This window comes from Thunnus thynnus, chromosome 6 (assembly GCF_963924715.1).
Source record: "Thunnus thynnus chromosome 6, fThuThy2.1, whole genome shotgun sequence".
Classification (NCBI taxonomy): Eukaryota; Metazoa; Chordata; class Actinopteri; order Scombriformes; family Scombridae; genus Thunnus; species Thunnus thynnus.
Genome location: NC_089522.1, coordinates 19,006,366 through 19,024,330, shown reverse-complemented (window position 1 = coordinate 19,024,330; position 17,965 = coordinate 19,006,366). Strand labels below are relative to the sequence as shown.

The window sequence follows — 17,965 nt, the reverse complement described above, 5'->3', positions numbered from 1 at the left end:
CTGTCTGGGTCTCTCTATCTCTATCTCCCCCCTCTCTCTTGCTGGAATGCAGCGGTGGCCGTCTGGTCCTGCTCATCTCTGGGAGCAGTCAGCCATCTCTCCTCGTCCCTGCTCCCACTCTAAACATTTGGCTAGTTTTGGCAGATTTGTTGATTTTTGTCCCCTCGTATTTTCCCTCTTGTTGCTGTAAAACTGATACATACTCTTGCAATTAGACCACCACCCCCCTCCCACCGGTCAGAGTACTAGTGTGGGAGTGGGGGGTGAGCAGAGTAAGTGGGTTGTATATTTTATTAGTGAAGTGAAAACACACACAACCTGGCCCAATTCTGGGAGAACCATCTGCTGTCTTGGATTTTTCTTGGGAAGCACAGCTCAAGGTTAGCATGTAAAGTCTAGCATTCTTGCTTAAATCTCAGGATTAGCATGTAATGTCTAATATAACTGCTCAGGAGAAATATTGGAGTTGACATGAATTTCCAAACAAGACAGGCATGCATGTATTATTTGTGGTGTGTGTGGCTAAATCCTATCTTTTAGATTAAGATAAATATAGGCTTTAATCCAGGCAAACACACTGAAGGAAGTGGGTAATAGGTGGATCTGGCATGTGGCTGCAGGTTAGCTGCTACGGGTTAGCATGGAGCTAATCCTACCAGAGGTAGCCAGAACTTGGACCTCATAAAAATACATTTAACCCACATTTAGAGTTGAAACACAGATTTAGCATCTCAACTGGCTTTGCAGTAAGCTTACCAAATGAAGCCAGAGCGTGTGTTTTATGTTGGAAATAGACATTTTCCCTACCTCCTCAGTTGTAAATAACACAGTGTTCCATGGCCATAAATAACAGTGTCACTCAACCATGCCCCATTCTCATGTCCTCTGCTTGCTCTCACCACAGGCCTCCAGTCCTTCGTAGCCAGGGGCCCCCGGCCCTGTGCCGCACCTTCACACACTCACAATCAAGGAACAGCCATAAAATGCCCGTGGAATGTTTCTGCAGAGCCGGACAGTTAAGTGGTGGAAAAGGCATGATCACAAACTAGAAGAACTTATAATGGATGTCCTGGGAACTGATATTAGTAGGCTCCCCATGTTCTTGCTAACAAAATACATCACACATGCACACAAGGACATGAAAGGACAAATGTGTGCACAGACAGGCAAATGCACGCACACATGCACACACTGCACTTAGGGGCAGACAGTATTGATGGTTCCCTCGGGCATCACACGGACGCATCTGTTTCTGTCCCACTGACTCTCCACACTCATAATTTCAAGTAAGTCATAACACAAATTATAAACACATATCCCTCAACCGTGACGCCTAGGAATAACAACATGAAGTGCGCTGAGCTGATTTAGGGTAGGCTGGGACTCTTAAATCTTTACCTTTGCTTCTTTCTTCCCTTCCTCCTCTCCTTTTCTTCCCTCTTTTCTCTCTCATGCAGCACAGGTGGCAGTCACTCTTGTCAAAAACACACTTTCCCCGCTTCTATTGTCTTCATATTTTGCCATATCCTTGCCTTTTCTCAGCTTTCTCTCCTCTTTCACAGCCACAATATACCTCCCCTAACATCCTCTTTCTTTGAATCTGTTTTGTGCAAAAGTACGCATATGTGTTTATGCTCACTCTTAACCCCATCTTAACCCCTCATCACAGAGAAATCTGTCTGACCTGCCAATCTCCCATTTGCTCTGTGACATCACAGTCCTTCGACAGCAGCCCCACCTCCAAGATGTCTTCATCAAAGTCCTCGCTCCTCATTTTTCATTCCTTTGTCCTGAATATCTCCTTCTGCCTCATGTCTCTGAACCCTTCTTTTCTTCCACTCTTTGCATTCCATATTTTCTTTCCATCCCATCTCCGCTGACCTGCCCCCCTCCTTTTCCTCTCACCTCTCATCGCATGGTCATGTACTTTAGCCATCCATCTCCCACCTCTGTAGATCCAAATGTCTCAATATGTCCCAGGGACCATGAAGGTTCAATTGGAATCACATGTTGTAGTCGAGCTGAGAATTTCACCCCTTATAAATAAGATGTCAGTCCAGCTTTTGCTATTCTACAGAGAATTGCATGCTCTCTCGCAATCTTGAAACTAAGATGGCATGTGACATGTACATAAATGTACAACTGTTAATGTGAGCATTATGTTGATCTTGTCAGCCAAAATACTGTTATCTCGCAGAATAGAAAAACTAAAGTAGATGAGATTTTTGACACCAGACCGACAGCAGCGGGATTTATTTGTCCTTTATTGGTGTGCCTTATGACTTCTCAGTGCATGTGGTCTGACTTTTATGAAGACTAATCACAAGTTCTTCATGAAAAACCATCCCATTGTCACCCTTTCAATTGGACAGGAAATGAAGATAATCCTTTGTTTGTCCAGGACACGCCAAGTCTAGGTTAAGCAGGGAGTGAAACAAGAGGGGAGGAAAGAGAGAGGATTCACCCACTCAAGATCAGCTAGCAGATACAGCACAAGCATTTGTCTTAGTGTGTGTGTGGGTGTGTGTGTGTGTGTGTGTGTGTCTGTATGTGTGTGTCCCTGATAGATGAATCCTGTCGGCTAGATTCATGTACACTGCAAGTGTGTTCTACATCGAAGGCCAAATGGCCACTCAAATTAGATGTGATTAAATACTCTAGTGTGATTCAGGTTCAAAGACTGTTAGCAATACTAATCAGCACACTCATGCAGACACACACACACACACACACCATATGCACACCACGCTGATTGAGGATGTGGGAGACAAAGTTTACTAGCTGGCTAATCATAATAATGCCCCTTTTTTATTGTTTTAGGAAGACATCACTCAGCAGAATCCCGCAGTACCACTCAGAGAGCACCCACAGGGAGACAGCGTTGTAATCTGCTGTGTTAATGTAGAGACTGGAAGTGATTTAACTTGCACTGAAGCATGGCAGCCACTTTGATTCAAAGGTTTAATTCTGTGTGCTTCAGAACATGCAAGGGTCAGACAATAATTCACTTGGGAGGTCTGTACCTGTACTAAGGAATGTAGGTGATATAGATATGTCTTAGACAGACAGCAGCATATGTTTTGATCATAAAAAGGACAACATAATTCTTTTGGAGTAGAGCTTCCTTGCAGAAGTCTACAGTCGCTGTTATTCCACAGAGAGGGTTAGCTTGCAATGGTCTAAAATGTCAGAATACACTGGCTTTTCTTAAGCTGGAGAGCATCATGAGACAATAAACACTCTGGTGAAGTGTCCTTGAACAAAACACTTGAATCTCTACAAGCTCCAGCGTGATTTAATCAAGCTATATTCAACAAAGTATCACGTCATTATTATTTTTATTTTGTAATTAATCAGCAGCAGAGACAACTTGATGAATGGGAGTAAAACAATCCTTGATAAAGAGACTCAGCGGTGGCCAGAAAGAGATGGATCTCTGTTTAGCTCTTTCAGATGCGTTCACAGAAAAGATAAACCTCCCCTTTAAAACTAGGGTGGGGGTGAGTGCCCTTAACCTTTCACCACACTAATTTCTTCCAACATATTGGTCCTGCACTTAATGCATCACCCACCAGATTCCTTGAGTATTCTAAAAGTGCAGACTCATTCCCAACAGTGACCATGTTATTCAGTTTAGTGCGCAATTATTCTTTGTGTATTTTTAGATTCTCAAGCCGTGTTTGCATGCAGATAATTCCAAAGGGGATACAAAGTGTGGGTGTGATAATACTGGGATGTGATCCGATGTTGGAGTTTACATGTCTGGCAGTGTGGTGTAAAGATGGCCATCGGTTAGAGCTGTTAATCTGACACATTGTTTATGAACTGGGACACATTGTGCTGCATTCCTTGCCCATATATGACTCTGTGTATCACCTCTTCACTCTATTTAACACAGCTAAAGATAAAGCAATGGAACTGGGATTGCCATTGTGCCATACAATGTTAAATTCATCATTAGGTTTTTTTATGCCATGGATGTGAAATCGGACCACATGAAGAGGGATTTAAAAATCAGTTGCACTGTTGCTTGATTTTTTTTTTTTTACTGTGGATTTCTTCTGTGAATCTTTTTAAACATAAAGAATTATTTTCCCCATTTTATATTGTTAGAGACCAGGTCAAGCAGAATAAGCCTACAGTCTAAAGCTCTAGTACAAGTCCACTGTCAGTCTGTGCAAGTGTGTGTGTGTGTTCGCGTTACAGTGGGCATTAAAAGAAATAACAGCGGAGGTGTGGGGAGACGAAAAGTGTCACGTTGGTTCTGCTCCGTGATTAATGGTGTGATTAGCCGCTCCGATCCATGTCAGAACACACATTCATGCGCACGCAAATACATGCGCAAATGCGAGCACACACTTGAGCACACACAAACACACAGTGGCCTATTAATGGTCTTGAATGGGAGAATCCAGAATCCAGATGCGGCGTGCAGATAATTGTACTAAAAACACTAAATGCGGAGTCCCAGGCCAGCAAGACTTTATTCTGAGTTCAGCATGTTTATTTTCGCAATTGAGTTATTTCTGCAGGGACTTAAATCATGGAATAAAAACACTCCAATGCAGGTCAGTTTTTAATTGAGTCCAAAGTGTATTTTGAATGCAGCCTTCCTCCTCCTCTTCCTCCTCCCCTTACCTCACACAAACCCACACATTACCTTACCATGCTGGTTTAATGCCCTCCTAATTTCAAATGCAATTTAAGAGTCTGGAGTTCAGCCGTGTTATATTTATCCAACTTAAAATACCTTCAATGCCTACACACTAGTTAGACAGCTTGAGACTCCTGCGACGGTCATTCAGATGAACTTTACAAAATAGGCCGATTATATGCAGTATTCTCTTTTATGTGTCTGTGTCTCCTTTTCTTTTTTAATCATACTTTTTACAGTGTGCCTGGGGTCAATGGCAGTGTGTGTTTGTCACAACACTGGATTTACGACATCCTGTTTGACGATGAGAGTAGTCATCACCAATCTGCTCCCAAGACGCAGACTTTTCTTGAAGGGTTACGCAAGGCAATCCTCCTGTGTCTTGGGGGTGTAAATTTGTATGTCCGGTTGTGTGTATATAATGAATTTCATCTGCACCTGTGGAGTCATTTCCCTCCCCCACCCCCCACCACTCCTTTGTATATATACACTCACTCACACACACACACACACACACACACACACACACAAACACACACAAACACTGTGGTAACCAGCGGTCAGAAAAGGAAGATGTCATATCCTCCTCGGTCTGCTCTATTACGTCTATTACATTATTACGTGCTTGTGAGTCACACAGTGGTACCACTAATACCGCACCTAACAGACCACTTCAAAGATTGTCTTTTCTGTGGAATCTGTCTGAGTTTAAATGAGCTCTGGAATGAGTGAGTTTACTGTGACAGCTGCTCATGTACAAGGGCCCACAGCTACAGATGTGGGTGCTTTGTGTCTGTACCTCTTTGCAGTCCACCTGTCTGTCTTCTACTTATAAAACAACTTTTCATTTTTACTTTGGAGAATAAATATGAATCATTTTTAAAATATTTTGACCATTTATGTTAACATTCCTGTTAACCTTTTTTTTTTTACCCTGTCTTACACTGTCTTTCCTACTCTCACCCCCTCAGGCAGCAGGCTTTGCTGGCAGCCATCAGTGAGAAGGATGCTAACATTGCCCTGCTGGAGTTATCCTCCTCCAAACGGAAGAAAGCACAGGAGGAAGTAATGGCTCTAAAGAGGGAGAAGGACAGGCTCATGCACCAGCTCAAACAGCAGGTACATCCACCACACCACACGCGACCACCAAGCTAGTTATACGTGCGGATATAAGCGATTAATTAAACTTACAGCGCTCATAGACTAAGAGGTTGACTGGTCTATGCATGAATCATATGGTGCCTGCCCTTGCGGTCACCATTTGGGACAGATTCTGGCTTTTTTGAATCAAAGCAGGGCTACAAATTCAAACCTGCTGGAGGTCGTGAAGCCTTGCCTGCATTAAAACAGCCTCATGGGCAGACTTTTGAACTTTAAAACCAGGAGCAGATAGAGGTTAATAATTCCTGGTAATAAACAGAATAGACTTCCCCGCCTCAAACCACAGTAACTGTATTCAGTCATCATAAGCCAAACCAGTCACACAGGAGCTGTGATTCCAAATACAGGCACAAACACATGAGGAAAACTAGTGTTTTAACAACAATGTTGCAACCAGAGTGATTAGATGCAATACACTGGTATCACTGGTGAGTCACCAGCATATTTTTCTGATTTATATCTTCTGGTCAGCTTACGCAAAAGCACCCCACACGCTCACACGCATACCTATGCACCCACACCTATTTCCCATATTGCCCCAGTGCTCAACATGGCTGATGAAGGTATGTGGGTCGTTAAGGTCTGGTCAGACCACATCAGTGACTGAGCTAACATGAATGCTAATGATAATGAGCCAACAGCAGGGAGTCCACATATACGGTCTCCTGAGTCACAGGCGCTTCTGGGAAACATTGGTGCATTTAAAAGTCAACAGATGCAGTGGCTGGGTGTGCATTTAAGTGCCAATCTATGTTTGTTCGTGTCTCATAAACGGTAAACAGTTCCTAGGGGGTGTAATTCCATTCTAGGAATTTCAAGGAAAGCCTATTATCTGTTTATCGCCATTGGATGCGTCATGTTTTCCCGTTGGGTAACCAGCAGTTAGTGTGCACCTGATGATGTGATGAGCTCTAATTGCAATGATGTTGCCTCTGGGCCTGGGGTAGAGGAGTGGAGAAGAAAAGGGAAAAGAGGAGAAGAAAAGAAGGAAGGGATGGGAGAAGAGTGGGCAGCAATTACACAGAATTTTTTTCTTTGTCTCCTCTTTCCCAGACATGCATACCTGGCTTCTGAAAAGGCACACATGCATGTAAAATCATGTAAATACTACCGCTAAGTGCAAAGGTATACCAGGCAGTGCTATGGCCACCTAGCACTAGGGCTATAAAAGTATGGGACTTTGTAAACTATTCATGTGTAGGAGGTTGTAAGGTAAGTAATTCCTATAGGGAGTCCTCACACTACTTGGGTTCCTTTCATTCCATAGAATGAGCTCTCTGGAGGTTATGTTGTTCAACGTGACACACACCCGCTCTCTGTCTTCTGACCCATTGACACACATATTAGGATAGGTTGCCTTCCTCAGGTCCTCAACAGCCAATGGCGGAAGGAAACTGACCAGGAAATGCCAAAGAATTATGGGACTCAGAGTCTCTTAGGAGAAAGCTGATCTGGAGACAGCAGATAGATTTACAGATAGCAGTGCCCTATCTGACCTCCCCACATCCCATTTTTGGAACATCGTGTGTGTTTGTGTGTGTGTGTGTTCATAAAGCAGGCGGTCTAAGATAAACTTTCCTTTCTCAGACAGTTTGCTAGCCTTTGAGGGCGAGCCACACACTCACACTAACACACACATGAAAAGTGTAGTGTTTAGACTTCCTGAGGAGAGAGTCAGAACAAATGTGTCCCCATGTGGGAATTCTCGGAGTGGTCCCATCCTAGTGATGGATGGCCAAACGTCTCTGGTGCTTTGAAGCTGAGAAAAGATTAATTTGTAAATCTCAATGGTGTGTCATTTTCAGTGACTTTGCCTCTCTCTTGCCTCTCTGTCTCACTCTCTCCCTTTCTTTTTGGACACACTTGAACATCCATCCTCTCTCTATGCTGAAAAGATGGATTTTGTGTTCTCATATGTGTGCCATAGACACAGGCTTATGTAAAATAATCTGCCTGCTTAGAGCTGGGTCACTGTGTTACTCAATTTTTACTGGGATAGCCTAGCAATGTTGCACACACACACACACACACACACACACACACACACACACACACACAGACCGGATCAAAGAAATAAAGAATAAAGAAAGTGTTGTGAAGATTGTGCAGACTTTCCCCATCTGCCTTTGCGTTTAAGGCCTGTCTTGTCAGCCTTCTGTGTCCATATGTGTTAATAAAACTCTGCTCTAATCAGGACAGGCTTATGATTTACAGAGGGCTCGAATTGAGGTTTGGATGCAGCTGCGAGCACAGCAGAGGGATCATCACTGCCATGTTACGCCAGCCACTGCACTTTGATACACATGCAGACACAGACAGACATACAGTATAGGAAAAATGTGTTATGGTATGAGATGCCAATGTCTTCAATGACTTCTCTAACCATAATGGATTCTTCCTGTCCTCTCCTCCCCTCCCCTTCCCTCTCCTTTCCTCTCCTCCCCTCCCTTCTCTCCTCTCCTCTCCTCCCCTCCCCTCTCCTCTCCTCTCCTCTCCTCTCCTCTCCTCTCCTTTCCTCTACCTTGCTCTACTCTTCCTCAGTAGTGCCACCTGTGCCCATTCCAGGCTGCCTGATGTACAGGCAGTCTGGAGGCCATTATAGAGCTGTTTACTCTGCAAAACCACTAATTAACACTAATTAAAAGACACACATTCCACTACATTTTATATGCACACACCTAATTTGTACATGCACACAGGAAAATGTCTGTAAGAAGAGAGTATGTGTGTGCATTTCCACATGTGTGCCTGTCTGTTTGAATGAACTGGATAGCCAAATGTGGGGTATCCTGACTAGGGTTGGGTATTGTTTGAATTTTATCGATTCTGATTCTGATTCTGGTTCTTATCGATTCCTAGTTTCAATTCCAATATGGTAAAAAAAAAAAGAGATCAAATGTTTACATAACAAAAATATCTTTATTTTTTTAAATATTCACTTTGACTTTTATTGTTTCATGAAAATAAGTAAATTCAAAGTATTTTTAACAGTTAGCTCATACTTTTTCTTGTGGACACTGGTATTTGTCACTCCTCGGTCTTCCCTTTGTTGCTAAAGAGAACAGTGTGTCATGGCTTGATATCTCTAGCTCTACTGGAGGTTCTCACAAGGCGCTGGCTGATGACACACTTGAGCTTGGAGACCACAAGACATCAAACACTGAACATTCTTTCAGATTGACACCGTGCTGCCTGAAATGTTTGATCATATTTACTGTGAAACCTGACTAAGGCTGAACAATAAATATCTGCAATATTTGTTAAAGGTGAAATGTTTGTCAAAATACCATTTTAAATTAAATACTGTTGTGCTGCAGAGATGTCCAGGCCTCATATTCTACAGATTTAACAAAACATCTTTGTTTGGTACAGATCCCCACAAAAATCACACAATAATCACTTTAAAGTCAAGATGAAATGAAAATTGCCTTCAAAACCATTTTAGATTACATCCTTGTCATATTGTTCAACAATAACAATATATGCACCCCCCAAAAAAATCAAAATCCAGTCATGTTTTCTTCTTGTAAAACAAAATATAACATGCTTACATTGCCATGAACCAACCAATTTCAATCAATAATATCATGACATCCACCCATCAATCAATCTTTAACTTTTAGCAGCACAGAGCCAAGATTCATTACGACACACCCACTTTTCAACATTCAAATCAAATTTCTCCCAACAATATGTCCTGCCTGTCTATCCTGTTTCACTCGGAAATATGTCACGAAACGTAAGTTAGACACTCTCGAAATGCCGTTTCATCTGGACTTTAATATGTTTTTCAATGAAAATGAGAATGAAGATGTAAAATTTATCGTTCCCTCTAATATTGCAAATCGGATTGCAATTGCAATATCAGTCAAATTAGATATTTTTTCAAAATCGTTCAGCCATGAACCTAACTTACAGCTAATTAGCTTCCCACATGCATTGCACTTCGCTGTGTTGTTTTCTTTAATAAAGCAAAGCCACACTTCTGAACTTTTACCACAGTCCATCTTTCACTACTGTTGTGACGTTAGCCATGCACGCTCATATCTGAACAAATCAACACACTGTTGCGTTGATGCAAGACATAGACAGGTCCTGGCAGATAGCCATGTCCTTGCAGATATATAGCCCTTGTTTGCAATAATAAAGGGTTATCACCAAATTAGATTCGCTTCTAATTTGGAATTGGTTTTCGGTTCCCAACCCTAATCCTGACCACACAATCAGACTCTTCCAGAAGCAACTCATCACTTCATTGATTTGTGTTTGTGTCTCAGTCATTAAATATTAAATACACGCACATACACACACATGCGCACTTTTGGCTTCTTATGCTACTCTATATTGTTGTAATTGGATGAGCGGGAATAAGTAATGTGGTTCTTACTAGATCAGCAGCAAGGACAAAACACATATTAGCTTTTTTGACCCTCTGCCACTGTCTGAAAATATTTCTCCATGACAGTTCAACTATAGTATTTAGCACTGTACAGTAGAAGAGTCTGGATGGAAGCACCTACACAATTGAAGCAGTACAGTGGATTCATCAGCTGCATGGTACTGTATATGATAGTAATTGTCCTTGTCCTCAATGACAGGTGTCAGCTCTGTAACTGTTGCATTGAGGCCGGCCCAACCCCACCCAGCCGCACCTGCTAGTGTGAACACCTGAGGTCAAGGAGGGCCGTACACCTCTACCTAGCCTTTAACTGCTCTAAACACTGGTCTGGTGTCTGTCTGAGCCTTCCTCACTCTTCATCTTTATCTCTCTCTCTTTCTTTCCCTCTCGCCAGGGTGTCAGTGTTCTCGCCTTATCTAAGTAGCTCTTCTCCAATTTAAGCTAATTGCTAACCTCTTTAATACCAGCCACATCCTCTCCTGTGATCCTGACTGGCTCATTTCCTCAGTCATTAGGCCTTAGCTCCTTATCTCAGCGGCAATGTCCCCAGGCCGCATCTCCCTCCTATCTTCGCAGCTGACTCAGGCTTTCTGTCTCTTACTACCATGGCTGTCTTTCATTTAAACAAGACAAGCCGCAACATTTTGGAAGAGAGGTTTGTGCATATATTTCCTTCGAATCATCTTCATCCCATACACAATCCCACCTCCTGTTCTTCAGTCATGTCCGCCCTCAGGGGGACTATCTGTAGTTAAGGGAATAAAGCTGAGCCTGTCAATACATCTGCACCCACTCTGTCTCTGTCTATCTCCCAGACAGCTGGCCTCACTGAAGTTAAGCTGATTGTTAATGTTAGTCAGCCTAGGCTGTTATCTCTCTCCAAAGCAATGATGTTGGCAGTATGACAGCCTCTTCCACAAACACTCACACAGATGCGCTGACACACACACACACATACAAACAAAGGACACACAGTCATACTTGCCCATTTACAGGCATGCAGAAAGATGCATATTTGTGTGTAATTTTAATCAATGACATCTAAAATGTGAGTGCTTCACTCGGGCCAGAACGCCTGTGGCCTTAGGCTACATGAAACACTCACTAACTGTTCTTACTATGATTTGTCTAATCCAATTAAATGATAATCTGCAATATGGTTGACATTTGACAGCCTTACGATATTTTCATCAGGCACTCCGACTCACTCAATTTATGACCTGTCAAGTGTCGTTAGCGGCACTGTTTTTATCATCTTTGATGCTTTCCCACTAACCAAGATTCCTTCTGCCTAATCAGACCCCGAGAACATTTTCAAGGAACAAATAAGCAGTGTTGGGGTAATGAATGGCCTAGTCTACTCATGTTATAATTATACATTACAGAGTTTCTTGTTTATCTCCTGTTTTTGCAGACTCAGAGCAGAATGAAGATGATAGCGGATAACTATGAGGAAGATCACATCCACCCCCAGCATCATCCTCACCATTCTCACCACTTGCATCCAGCAAATGTGCATCACCGAAGCCTGCCGAGAGGGCCCCCCCATGCCAACCACAGACCCCCTATGGACCAGGTCAATATAAATGTACACACGCACACACACACACACACAAAGGCACACTTTCAACCTCCAGCCAACCAGTTTAAAGCCTGTGCTTGTTTACACAAGTTGACATGTTGCGGGCTCTCATCTTCATGCTTTTAAAGTTGATGCAATTTCATATTTGTCAGCGCTGCCACCAGTCAGCTGTGGTCAGACCAGGCAGCACAAAAATTCCCCTGTCTCTTCTCCCTCAACCCCGATACTTCCTGCCAAGTCAGAGTTATTCATATCATTTAGATAAGGGGCCTGAAGGGGAGAGCTGCCAAATGAGCATTTATGATCGATGGGATCTGTATGCGAGATTAGTTTATATATCATTCATCTCTCATACGAGCTCCTTTTGAGTATCATATTCAGTCTTGTCTGAGTATCATATCCAGACTGCCCCGAGGACAGACTTAATGTGTCTGTTTGAAGACAGCTGAAGAAGAACAAACTGTTATTGTTATCAGCACAAAGTGCTTGTGTGCATGGTGTAGGCATGTGCATGCTTGTATATGTGAGTGTGTGTGTATATATATGCACATTTGGAGATGCACACCTGAGTCTTTGTTGACACTATGTAACCAGATGATATTGCTATCGGGAGAAAGCAGTTTTCAAAGAATGACAGAGATGATTTCACTGTCTTTCCATTAGCTGATAAAAGCTTCTAGTTATTTAAATGCATCCCAGCTCTATTGTTGTCAAGAGGCTGCAATTGGGGGGGGATTCCAAATTATAAAGATGAAATGCGTGTGTATTTGTTTGAGGGTTTAAGACAAATACTTGGGGATTTCCACCCGAGTCTAAATTCCCACATCTGTTCTATCAGATATGCACTATTACATGTTTCTAGAATGTCTCTGAAACTGCTGTCTAAATTGGAGTCAAACATGCACTGGGGATTCCCTCCACTTAATACCTTCCAAACACGCGCACGTGCATACAAGCACACAATCCCGTCCATGCATCACCCCATGCTTAGCTGTAGGTAAGAAGACAGCGTGGCTGGTTTTAATATTCTTTAAGCCAGTTTACATCTGTGTGAGGACTCTATTTTTGATTCCTAAAAGAATGTGAGGGTCTGGTGTTGACTGACATCCATATGCACACTTTTCGCTCAAGAATCTCGGACACACTTGAGTTATACAGTATATTACAGTAGGGTATATTTTTGAATTATTTATGAACATTTGCATCCTTTTTCTCAACTAAAGAATGAATCTGCATCTAATTTTAAGATATTTATGGCATTCACACTTTAGTATATGAACATTAAGAGTGAGGAAACTGATCACATGGAACATAGCTTAACACTTAAAACCACCTTATAATCCCATAAGGACCACTTCTAAATTCTTGCTGTGTAGTTATAGGTTATGTTATGTTATGTTTCATATCTAAATTGCTAAAATAATATTATCGAGCCATTAAGTCTCTGCATTGTTCTATTGTATTGCAGAATACTTGTAACCACGGCAGGCTTCATATTAAACTGTGAGCTGCAGGGGGTCACTTTTTAGTATCACACATTACCCCTTTTATTTTTCACTTATAAATATCTTTCCTGCAGTATGGCTACCCAGCACTGTTTTACTGCAGCAATGTTTATAGTGTTTGACATATGAAACAGTAGCTCTCTCCAAGTGATATTTCAACTTTTCAAGTTGGACTGAAAAAGCCTAGCAAAGAAAGTATTATTAGGGTTGCTGGGAAATATTGTTAAGAATGTAGGGAATAACAAAATAACTCATAAATCTGTGTTGATTGGCTGAATAATACTCTTAAAAGTTGAATTTTTATGTCTATAAAAGGCAACTGTGACAGTTCACATGTTACATGCGTTCGAGGAAAAATGAAAAGAAAGACACTGTATACAAAAGTGTCATTTTGCAAATGACTTAGATCTAGCTAAGTATGCTGACACCAGGCATGGGAACAAAATGTCCATATCAATGATGTGTATCAAGATGTCGTCACCCCCTTCTGTCCATAAGCTACAGCTAAACAGATTATTATTTTGGCAAGTTTTTTCTCTGTAGCTCTTCCTCTTGTGTCAAGCACACACACTTCAAAAACAACAAACAACAGACCCTGTTGGCAGAGGTCAGTCTCACCTCATGGCTTTCCCTCATATTTGATCTTTGACCTCATGGGGAAGTTCAGCAGAGGTCAGGGCAAGGGCCCCGAGGTGTGTGTTTGTCTGCGTGTGTGTGTGTGTGTGTGCAGTGTTGATGGGGTATGTCAGGTCACACAGTCTGGATGTCACTAAAGTCCCTGAATTGAGACTGTTTTCCCTCCAAACACAGGACTCCACATCTCCTTTAATCTCCTTCTTTCATCTAAATGTGATTAATCACTCTATTTGTTTTTCTTCAACACTTTGTTCTGTTTCCCTCCCTTTCCTCTCTATTATTTTGTCTCTTCTCCATCTTGCTTTCTTTACTTTTACACTTTTTTTGCCACTCATTTTGTTTTATCATGCCTCTTCCCCCTCTTTTTTTTTTTTACTCCTTTAACATCACAGTTCTTCCGGGTGTATTTTCTTCCCACCCACCTCTCTCCACGTCTCCCTGTCTCTTTCATTAATCCCTTCGGTCCCTTCTCTCCTTCCATCTTTCCCATTGCAAATGTAATATTGAGTGCGGCCAGGCCGGTGGTTCAGTGCATTGCTGGGTCCAGGAACGCCACTAGAAGGATGATTGATGATGATAATGATAATGATGATGAAGAGGGTCTGCATGCTCACCCCGGAGACCACAATGGATTTCCAAGATTCAGCTAGTGCCATGAATAACATGAGAGCAACCACACATTGCATTTTTTTAATTTATTTATTTTATTGCATTTGCATTTGCTCACATACACATCACATGCACACCCAGCTGGCACATTCAAGACATGTAAGCATAAATGCATGCACTGGAGTAGGTTGTCCATACAGCCAAACCACATGTCATTCAAAGCTCATTGGTACAGACAGTTAGTGGGTCCATCCCAATCCTCTAACTATGCTCCCTGTCCTCTACTTAATCTGTGATGGACTTCAGAAGAACAGGTGAAATCTAATTGTAGGAGACAAGCATAGGAAGTGGATTTAGCCTCATGAGATGTTCTCCAGGTCTGTGTCTCAGCATGGAGTGTGTGCAGTATGACGGGCATGTTGTGTCCATGTTGTTCTCATTTAGCCATGCCAGCACCACCGCCAGATACTTGGCAGCAACCTCGGAAGGAAACAGAAAACAGCCATAAAGTGTTTATCAGAGTCAGAATTATACAACCTTTTCTTTTGGGTTGTTGTTCTTTTTTCTAAGCCTTAACATGCTGCCTGCTTCAAGTTTATGAGAAGTAGCACATGGTATTTGGCCTGTTTGTGTGTATGTGTGTGTGTGCGCGCGCCTGTGTGTGTGTTTAACCTGGCAGAATGAGTGGTTATAGGTCTGGCTCTGTTTACAGGGCCTGTCACAGCCATTCACTGCATGCTAGCATTTAGCATCTAGCATGTTCAACTGAAAGGCCATTATATCTATAGCTTAGCTGCTTACTGTAGGTGTAGCCTACTGAGTTTACCGAGCTTGTCACAACCACTCAGTCCACCCAAAGTCACCGTGGACTGCAGCCAAGACCCTTGTGTTTTTTGCTCTTGTGTAGCATTAACACAGACTCTGCTTTGCCGAACTCTAGTTTAGCATTACGCAGGCAAGGGCTTGGCTATAGTGGGCTGCCAGCTCATGCTAACCATTGTAATGTTAGTGTCTGAGTGAATTAGCCTCCCTGTTAGCAGGGCTCTTGTCTGCACAGTTTCAGCCCCAAGGAAACCCCTTGTGTGTTTAGTTATTGGTTCCTAACAATCACAGCGCGGAAAGCATTTCATGATATCATACATAGTTTTTCTGAATGAGGAACATGAATAGGATTGTTTTGATTAAAACCCAAAGGGGGTTAGGAGGACCATAGGCAATGAGACTCTACTTGTAAAGACATAACCGCTGGGCCGGAGTTTGTACAATAAATACTTGGTTTTAAAGGGAAGCCGTCTTTAGCCACATACATGCAATTTTTGGTGTCTTTTGAAATTAAATTATTGACTACATGTAAACTGTAATTATTAATGGAAGGATAATGACGGTTACATTTTTCCCTTCCTTTTCTCTCAGGATGACGAGGAGGGAATATGGGCATGATGGCCATCACCGTGGGAACCCTGCATCCATTTGTTCACAGTGAGTTTCTATTGCACAGCTATTGCCACATTTTTCTACCAATTTTAGAGTTAATCTACTCCTTGCCAGGGTGTAGTACTATACTGTATATCTGCTCCAGATATTTTAATGATCTCCTACACAATAGCCTTCAGTGGGCTAGAGTAACCATTAGCCGGGAACATTGATGGTACCACAATAACCACACCATTACCCAACTCTGACAGAAGAGAGTGTAATAGAACCCGGCTCCTTTTCCCATTGCTTATGAAGTTCAGTCAAGTAAAGAGCCTCAGTTGATTCAGAGGTTTATGGCTGCCTTTCTGTTAAAGCCTCATATGTTGGTTGTGCCGCATGCTGTGCACACACTCTGTGGCCATATAGGTAACTGCGTGGTATTAGATCTATACACACCAAGCAGCCTAAAGCGAGCGTACAAGGGTCCAGAGGTGATAAAAACGACACAGTGAGAAAAACCAGAGATGGACGAGTCTGTCTCTCTGCGCTCTGCTTTTTCAGTCATAGTAAAATTTTACCGCGCTACCCCACCCTGTTGTGTGCCAGTGTGTGGGGTAGTTAATTACAATACAACACAGAACAGTCATGAAGCTTTTTTTTTTTAGGCTGCAAGCTGAAAAAGCATAAAATGAAGAATGCAGAGTCATAAAGGATAATTCCTGTTTTGGGGGGGGTTTATATCGAAGCCCCCCCATAGACTCAGGATGCCTTTGAACGCAGACGTGCAGAAAGAGGTCTGTGCAGGGAGGGTTAAATTTTGCTCCGAGCTAATACATGTGTGTGTAAGAGAAAGAGAGACAGAAAGAAAAAAAAAAAGATTTATAAATATACATGTGAGAGATGAGAGACTGAGAAAGAGAGACGTGGAAAGAAAGGTAGAGAAAAAGGGTGCTTATGTATTTATGTGGGAATGAGAGAGAAAACCAGGCATGGTATACTCATAGTTTCCAGTGCATCTCATTCTTTTCCCCCAGTAATCCACAGGTGGACCATCACAAGCAGATTCTCTCTCTAACCTCAATATCTTAGTAGTTGTGCACTTTGCCCTAGCACTGCTTTTGGGATTAAGAGTCCTATAGCTTGTGTGTGAGCAAATGGTTTGTCTTCCTGCAGTGTAAAGCTTGTGTGTGTTTAGTCGTGATGTTTGTGTGTGCGTTTGCAAGTGTGTGTATGTGTGCAAGAGAGCATTGCTGAGCTATACAGTGCCGGAGCAGCCCACATAGCCTATAATCCAGTCCATGTGTGCTGAGAATGCAGCAGTGTCAGGATTCACCGTAATGAAACAGACCACACTGCCCCCTTTCTCCCTCTCTTTCCATCTCTCCATCTTTTTCCATCACTTCTGTTCTTTCCACCTCTCCCCAGATTTTAGCATGCACTGCTTTAACGTATATTCCTTCAAGGTAAACCTAGACTTGGACCCGTGACTAGCCTACTGCTTCAGTATCTCCAATCAGATATCGTGATGGCATGTGTATACATGTGTGTAAATGTGTGTGGGTGTGTATTAGTTCTTCTTATCCCAATCTAATAGAATAAGCCAGGCACATTAGCCTTTAGCGCAGAGTGGTGTTGTGGCTAGCGATATCAGTGCTGCTCATCTATCCACTGCTGTTATTCTGGCAGTGCACTACGTGAGCGCAGCTAACGTGTATTAGCCATCCTCTATGGGAGAACAGATGGGAGCCATTTAGCGGTGTGTAGCTACAGCGCAATAAGGCCAGACCTAATCCCCATATCCTGTCCCTGAGTGAGCCCTCCCTAATGTGAGCAAACAGAGATGACAGCACTGATAGACAAATAGCCGGGGATCTGTGTGTCTGTGTGTATGTGTGTGTATCAGTGTCCTTGCATGCATGCATGCTTGCTTTGATTGGTGTTTCTTATGGATAACCTTGACTCCCAGTGCGAGGCCACATTTTGAATTCCACACAAACCTAAGT

General features: G+C 42.5%; 1 protein-coding gene across 9 annotated transcripts in view; it reads left to right on the top strand.

The window, feature by feature from the left end:
- LOC137184583 (ERC protein 2-like) overlaps positions 1 to 17,965 on the top strand; it is a 156,238-nt gene that overhangs the window by 105,001 nt on the left and 33,272 nt on the right. For all 9 annotated transcript variants that reach the window (XR_010928686.1, XM_067592385.1, XM_067592389.1 and 6 more), the window contains 3 exons: positions 5,626 to 5,773; positions 11,629 to 11,790; positions 15,960 to 16,025. Coding sequence is in view for 8 of the 9 variants with exons in the window: in XM_067592385.1 (XP_067448486.1) it covers positions 5,626 to 5,773; positions 11,629 to 11,790; positions 15,960 to 15,986 (337 nt within the window). In the remaining variant the exon portion in view is untranslated. The remainder of the gene's footprint in view (positions 1 to 5,625; positions 5,774 to 11,628; positions 11,791 to 15,959; positions 16,026 to 17,965) is intronic.